Below are 8,248 nucleotides of genomic sequence, written 5' to 3'. Positions count from 1 at the left end.
GATGCACATACATACATATATAAGTATATCATTCCTTGTAAATACTACAATCTTACGAGTTCGATCGTATTTAGTCCATTCGCGGAGACTCCCACGTGACAGGTAAAAATTATGTTACTTACCGCAGAAACCAACTCTATATAGGAGATTTTAGCCTTACATATATATCGTAAAATGTTTAAAACCTTCCTTTATTTCAAAAACAAATATCATTTTGAAACAATTATTTTTACGAATACTTTATGGCATATACTTGAAAAATGTGTTTGATTTTTTCTAATTGTGACCGGGCGACTGGTTGAATTTTCGTCTTAGGCAGATGATCATCTTGCATTCCGATGTTGTTATGCTAATAAAGAAACAATTTAAAATTTTTCAATAAATAAATAATATAAAATTAGCTACACGAAAACTCCAACTATTATCCAGCAGATGAAAGTATAGTATATGATAATCTTGCGAACCCGACTCTAATAATCTTTGAGCTCTCGACTCTTTGACTCTTTTTTTCAATTCATTTGTAAAATTTTACAAACCCAGTATCGACTGGGAAGTTCATCTAGCAGAGTTTCCAAAAATATTACAAAACGTTTGCAAACTTTTTTTCGAAAACACTAAAATACTGAAACAAAAAGAGTTATAGTGCTCTAGCGGACTTTAAAACCGTATGATATTGTGGTTTTAGAAACGCAAAACTGTTGTTTTGAGATGTGCTGTCGAGTGGGCAGTTTATGACCGAAAAAACGGCACGGTTTCATTTCGGCTACTTTGACCCGACGTGCGAATGTTAGAATTGAATTAGAATCGTCAATTGAAGTTGTCGAAATCAGAGTCGCATCCTGTTACTTTGCAAACTGTAAATTCAAAAAAAAAAAAAAACGATGTACAATATAACATTACCTTTTTTTAATTAGCAGCAGTGTGGATTTCTTCAAAATAAAGAGCGTGAATATAATCAAGCCTTGGGATGCGTTGAAGTAATCGGCCACCTGGAAAATCGCATTTGGTCCCATTATATAACCGATCATTTCCAAAATCCAATTGACGCCCATTACAATAAACAAACGCAAGAATAGCCAAGCACTAGAAGAGAGAATAGCAAATAGTATATTTTCTCATTTACGAGTATATCGAACCAAACAACTCACCTATGCTCATGTGATTTCCGGTGCCTTGTGCAGTTCAAGCTCCGTGAGACGCATTTAATTTCTTGGCTATCGCTATAGATCTTGTGCACAGTTAAACAAAACATCACTGTATTAACGGCGATGAGCAATAAACAGGGTCCATGAAAATACATCATAGCTGACCAATCATCCACTGGAAGTGAGAAGAAAAGAAATTAAAGATAATCCATTATTTCAATATGAACTGTCTTACTTTTCAGCCAACAATGGGAAACACCGATACCAGATTTGTATCGAATATCTATATCGGAAAACTGTAATGTCATGGTCACAATAGTCATCAACAATGGCACTCCCCAAGCGTAGAGTGAGTAGTTGCGAAAATGTCTACGTGTTGCTTGTTGTGACGCAACGATGAGGTATCCAGAAAATGTGGCCCAAATATCGTAACAAATGCTATTGAGCCAGAAGAAAGCGCACAGGTAAAAGTAATAAGCGACTGAACCTATTATACAAGAAACGTGTATAAATATGTTGGCATGGAAGTAAATTGAAAAATTAAATCAAATTCATTAAAATACGCTCACCCATTACAGTACATGCAACGTGACTGAAATCCTCCGTTCGCAAATTGACCACAATAATCATCGTACTCGCAATTGCCAGCGCGAACATATAGCAAATCAAACATTTGTTGTATAGATTTTTATATAGCTCCGGTATGGCACAATAGATCAGTATGGTTAGCAATAAAAATGGCAAGGAAACAAACATCACTGTTTGGAAGAAATTTAATAAAATAATTATAAGAAAAATTAAAGAAAAAAAATAATGATAATGTAATACGAGTAGACTGTGCTACCCTATTTGTCTTCACGTTATGTCCATGATGTGGTCACTGAAGTTCGCCTCTATTTCAAGTAGTGGGTTTACTGACTTCATTCTTATTGATCTCCCTAAATAACGACTGTTGAAAATGGATTGCTCTCAAGTACTTTGAGTACTTTCATTCTATCTCAGTAAGAGTAAACCTTTAATAAATAGCTCACCGCACTAAAATGTTCCAACCTATAGATCAGATACAGTGAGACTTCAAATTCTTTTGGAGATCGAACTTAATAACTCTAGATAAAGTCTTTTTGATGCCGCCAAAAAATTATCATTTGAGTCAGATATTTTGTGAATTTAAAAGTCTTGATTTACAAAGTTTTCGGGGAGCTTCGTTTTATAAAACTATCTCAATATAGTAAAATTCGGCTGCACCGAAGCTATAATACCTTACAGGTGCATTTTTTATAGCTTAAAGGGATGCACAAATATCTTTATCTTGATTTTAATCGGTCAAATTGAACGACAACGATATGCTATAGTGGTCCGCTTTGAACAATATGTTCGGAGATTATGGCGACGCTTTGAATAATAATCTATGCCGAATTGCAAGAAGATATCTTGGCAAATAAAAACAAATTTCACGAAAGGGTTTGAGTTTGATCGACTAGTTTGTTCGGCCGGCAAATGCTACTATTGTCCAATCCGAACGGGTATAGTCTTCTTTACTTGCGTATACAACGTTTACGTGGTTATAGCCGAGTTAACAATAGCGCGCCAATCGCTTCTGCTTTTCGCCAATCCGAGATACCAAGTGCAGCCACCTGAATTCTCCAACGGAGTGAAGGTCTTCTTCCTCCTCTTCTTCCACTGGCGGATACTGAATCGAAAGCCTTAAATCTGGAGTGTTCTCTTCCATCCGGACAACATAACCTAGCCAGCGCAACCGCTGTCTCTTGATACGCTGAACTATGTGAAAGTCGCCGTATATCTCGTATAGCTCATCCTTCCAACGACTGCGGTATTCGCCGTTGCCATGCGCAAAGGACTATAAATCTTCCGCAAAACCTTTCTCTCGAACACTCTTAAGGCTGACTCAACAGATAATGTTCCATACCATATAGAAGGACAGGAATGATGACGAAATTAGTAGACTTTGGTCTTTGTACGTCGAGAGAGGACTTTACTTTTCAATTACCTACTTGGATTTCAAGGCCGATATTGTTTTCGTTGGTGTTGATGGAGGTTCCAAGATATCTACGTTTATCTACGACTTCAAAGTTAGGATTGAGAAGTTACACGACGAAGAGGTGCTTCTCGATCCTGACAGAGCTTTTGCTGTTGCTCAACGTCAACTTAGAGAGTTGTATTAGCTTGATAGGGATACCAAATTCATACATAGCGGCATAGAGGCAGTTGTCGAAAAGTTCTTTAGAATCAACGAAGAGGTAGTGTGTGTTAATTTTTTTTTCACGATTATTTTTCAAGATTTGGCACATGGTGAAAACCTGATCCATATTATGCTCGATAAGGATAAGGATACGTATATTAGGAAGGCGATAATTAGCGCAGATTTTGGGGTCCCAATTTTTGTCGGTTGGCCAGAGTACACTTAGGTTTCAATCATCCGGCCCAAATCTTGCAAAGAAGCTGTTGCATCTTGCTAGTTTTTCGCCGACGTATTTGAAAAGCTCAGCCGGTAATCCGTCAGCCTTTGTCGCTTTGTTGCTTTTTAGACGGGTAATTGCAATTGCAATTCGAAACACATAGAAGGTATCTTTGGTCATATCATCCTTCTATTCCGTCGGGGCGTGGGCGTAAATCAGTGTTACAAATCCAAATTTTCGCTCTTTTATATACCTTATATATACCTTATTTCATATTTCTTGGACGGCGGTGATGTCAACCGTTACTTTTACGAAAACATCAACCAGCTGAGCATCGTCAATTTAGGGACCTAACATTAAAGGTGAATGCGCTCAAATCATAGTCCTTATTACGTTTACTGTGGTCGTCATCAAATGCGGGGTCTTTCAGCCGAGGCTGTTGTTTCTTTTTCGTTGGCAGTGGTTTCTAGGTGACCGGTCCTAAACTGCACAACCTCGCTAAACGAGTGGTATAAACTTTTCGACACATTTACGCACACACACACACAAGTGGCTCGCTATTTATTTCAAGACCGACCACTCGCAGCCGCACCTCCGGTAAACAGACGCTGCAATTACTTAGACTTCAGCGAACCCCTAAACAGAATATGTCGGAGTGGTTTCGCTGAAGCTTCCTCAAGTTTTTTACACAAAGACTTAAGTTCAATCGATCCGTTTGTAGTGCGGCTCTTTACTCTTTTTATCGGATCATAAAAATGAGCAGCTCCTTAAAGAGAAACACAGATCATATCGATGTCGCAAGACTAGACTAGATAGACTAATTCATCTAGATACAGACGGACAGACAGGCCGATATGGCTAAATCGACTGAGCACGTCACGCTGATCATTTATACATAAGTACTATGTGTGTTTACAATTTATTTACCTATAGTGTTTGCTTTAATCTCCGACGCTTCAAAGTACAGTATGGGACAGTTATATGGTTGTAACTGAGATACACCATCTATTTCAACGCCAGTCATGCAATATTCTCCTCGGGTTAACCTCTGATTATCGTATTTGCGGAACAATATACCATTCTACAAAATGTCACAAATTTCTTAAATCCATAGTTTGCATAAATAAATAATTATATAATATTATTTTACCTCATATAAGGTCCAATTGTCGCGTGGGTCCTTAACCGAGTTTAGCTTATACCCATCTTCACATGGTAATCCCACCTGCACCAAAAAGTCTTTCAACGCATTCTTTAAAACCACCCTATCATTAGACGAGGTAATATTTACATAAGGCGTATATCCGTATTCTTTAGACGATTCCGCACATTCCCATAGAAAGTCAGTATTAACCTGCAACGTCTTCCAACGATTGCAGCAGAGCTTGAAACAATTTTTAATTTGGCACGCACAACCACGCAGATGTCTCGGCACTTTTTGATGTTCTCCGTCGTAGAGTTGAATGTAGTCGTAAGTGCCGATTAAATGCGGTGGCACCAGTACACCTTCATAAAGGTAAGAACCGTTGCTAAATCTTTCGCTACCGGTTAAGTCAACGGTGTCTTCAAAAGCACAATTCGGGATAATCGATAAAGCATCGAGTGAGTCCGTTAAATAAATCACAAAGCATAAAGCAAGGCATATGTGGACTTTAAAGTTGGTACCCATTGCAAAATTTCCGTTTATAGGGCAATCCTAGAATATGATACATAAAAAAATTAAAATTTTTTGGAACAATAAATAACGGGTGAATATAACAAAGTTAAGTAAATTCTTAATATTATATGAAATCAACTTCATATTTTTATATAGATGGCACACTGTTCAGAAAAATATATTATGTAACTAAAAAGAAAAAAATATTTGGAGGAATCCTTAGCTGTGTAACAGAACATAATGGTAACATCGAATTCTAATCAAGATATATGTATATAAATGATCGGGATTATGAGACGAATTAAAATTCAGGTGGTTGTCCGTCTGTCCGTGCATGCGATCACTTGTGAAAAAATTGAGATATCTTGGTTTTTTTCACAATTAGAAGGTTCGCGTTGCAGATGAGGGAAATTGGCTTATTGCCTTGCCCACAAAACGCCATTAACCGAAAAAAGAACAGGAGCTATAACTAATCTCCCTAATGAGATACAAATTTGAGAGCTTCAGAGTAGTCGGTACCAAATTGGTGTCAATGATTGGATGGTGACGCTCACATTAAGATAAAATCCCAAACATTAAAAACGACTTAAATAATTTCGACCAAACTCGTAACAAACTTCACATTCCGCTGACATTCCTATGAAACAATGTGGAAATTAGCGAAATCGTACTATAACCACGCCCACATCCCATATAACAAAATTTTAATTTCCATCTGATTCGTTCACTTTCCAGTAAATCAAATCAAGCACCAACGAATATATGGGGATAAAACTTTGCACGAAAAGTGCGTTTAAGATATGCCACCTCATGACTTAAAACTGTTAAAATCTGACCAAAACTGTTCAAGACCCTAGGGACCGATTATATCGGTCAATGTGTGAGAAATACAATTGAAACTCCTTTCCTGCCCCGAGCCCCTATATATAAAGACTTTTAAACTTCCGGGTGACTTTACCGTATCGGATATATCGGCTAATATGAGAGTTATCTGAATTAAAATGAGAGAGCGCATTTTATTCAAAGCAGTGTTTTTTTGTGCCTAAAATAAAATTGGGTGAAAACTTTTCCTAGCCTCTATATAATTAATATCAGAATTTTCAAACATCTGGCTGACTTCACTCCATTTATTGATGATTGTATGTGAGGAATCCTGATGAAACCTTGGGAGCATTTTACTACACTGTGGCCTTTTAACTGCATGTAGGTTTGGCAAAAAATACATAAAATCGAGTTAAGGCTATCTCCTACTATATACCCAATATAAGATCATCAAACTTTCGTCAAAATTAACACAACGTATAATATTGGATATACTATGGCTCAATGCCAAAAATACATATGTTATATGACTCATATTCCTATATAGTGTTTCATAACCGTCAGTGGCGACAGTTAATGCTTGAAATTGAAGCTCGTGATCTCGGCGACATTTGGTTTAGGGCCGGTTTATTGACCACCAAGATCGTATGATATCACACCGTTTAACTTTTTCTTGTAGGGATATGTGAAGTCTATAGTCTATGCGGGCAATCCCGCTTCGATTCAGGCCTTGGAGCAACACATCACGTGCCTCATACTCCAGTTACCAGTCGAAATGCTCGAACCAGTTATCGAAAATTGGACTCAACGAATGAACGACCTGAGACATAGCCGCGGCCAACATTTCAGAATGAAATTTGAGGAGACAATTTTCAGGAAATAAATTCGAAGTTTCTATGTTTTTTTTTTTTAAGTTGGGAACCTGGAAATAGATCATCCTTTGTACGAAAAAGCCTAGATTGCGATGCTTAATTCGGGTTGACGTTTAGCGCCTTAAAGTATTTCCCTGGCAAGTTGCAAGAGTATAAAATGTTCGGTTGCACCCGAACTTATGCCTTTCTTACTTGTTTATTTTGTGGTTTCCTGGAACCAGCAATGTTATGTACAGAAGAGTATGATTATAATTATACAGAAGAAATGAGCTGTATGCATTCAAAAGAACTGCTTTCTTACCACACATAATAACTATATTTCTGTTATATACATACATTTATTACATACTTACACATACATATGTAATATTCGTACGAGTATGTCTATATTCGACTTTAAAATATTTTTCTCACACAAAGCATAGACTTTAGCGATATTAATTATTTAGCATTGGCATATACATACATATATACTTTTATCATAAAGTTATATTAATTCACAGTTATTTGATAAAATTTCTGCAAAAAGTCAGTTATTACATTATTTTCAACACACCCACTATTTCTACTACAATTTTTTTAGTTTTTCTATTAAAATTTTTAATATTTGCATTTACTAACCGTGAAAATTATTTTATAAATTTAATTAAAGTCACACCGCCGGGCTTTTAGCGCGATCGCCGTTATTGACGAGCTCAAATCTAAATATGTACTGACTTATGCTTTTAAGCTTAAGCTATATTTTGCCAGATTATGCTCATAAAACCGCAGAGTTTTTTGCACTCGGTTATAAAGAAAATTTCAAAAATTTTATTTTTTCTCAGAATTATATTTTGCTGACATAATTATATACTATGGCGGTCCAATAAGTAATTAACTTATAGTTAATAGAGATTTATTTGCCAATATAGTCTCTTAGAGCTCGATACACTTGCCTTAGCGATACTCCAACAGAAGATCTGCAAAACAACTTTCGTGACAGCGATAACCCCCTGGTTTGAATAAAATTTCTACCCGGTGAGTAACTTTTTTAAGCTTGTATACGAAACGAAATCTCACAGAACCAAATATGAAGCATACGGGAGATTGGATTCCAGTTCGAAGTCTGTTCGAACTATTTCACCTGGCGATGGCGGAAATTTTGACCGGTGAGTTGACATAATTGAAATTCGCGTCTTCTTCATAAATTTAAATTATATTTTTTCCAATTTGGCGTCGAACCGACCCAATCATTTACCATAGAAGCGCCCTGTGACCGTTAATTAGATTACTCGGATCATCCACAAAGCAGTAACTATCACTTTTCCGGCCGATGAGGCGGTCTACCTTTTGCGG

General features: G+C 36.8%; 1 protein-coding gene across 1 annotated transcript; it reads right to left on the bottom strand.

Annotated features, from left to right (window-relative positions):
* Window positions 1–240: 240 nt before the first annotated feature.
* On the bottom strand, window positions 241–7,625 carry LOC105224856 (probable G-protein coupled receptor Mth-like 3). The gene is made up of 8 exons (XM_011203076.3): window positions 7,535–7,625; window positions 4,713–5,258; window positions 4,490–4,643; window positions 1,715–1,903; window positions 1,381–1,632; window positions 1,149–1,320; window positions 901–1,083; window positions 241–349 (listed from the first exon to the last, which is right to left on the bottom strand). Exons 2-8 carry the CDS (start codon window positions 5,229–5,231, stop codon window positions 277–279), a joined length of 1,542 nt encoding a protein of 513 aa, XP_011201378.2. The 5' UTR covers window positions 5,232–5,258; window positions 7,535–7,625; the 3' UTR covers window positions 241–276.
* Window positions 7,626–8,248: the final 623 nt, after the last annotated feature.

Source organism: Bactrocera dorsalis, chromosome 5 (assembly GCF_023373825.1).
Source record: "Bactrocera dorsalis isolate Fly_Bdor chromosome 5, ASM2337382v1, whole genome shotgun sequence".
In the NCBI taxonomy this organism is placed as follows: Eukaryota; Metazoa; Arthropoda; class Insecta; order Diptera; family Tephritidae; genus Bactrocera; species Bactrocera dorsalis.
This window is presented reverse-complemented; position numbering and strand designations above follow the sequence as displayed.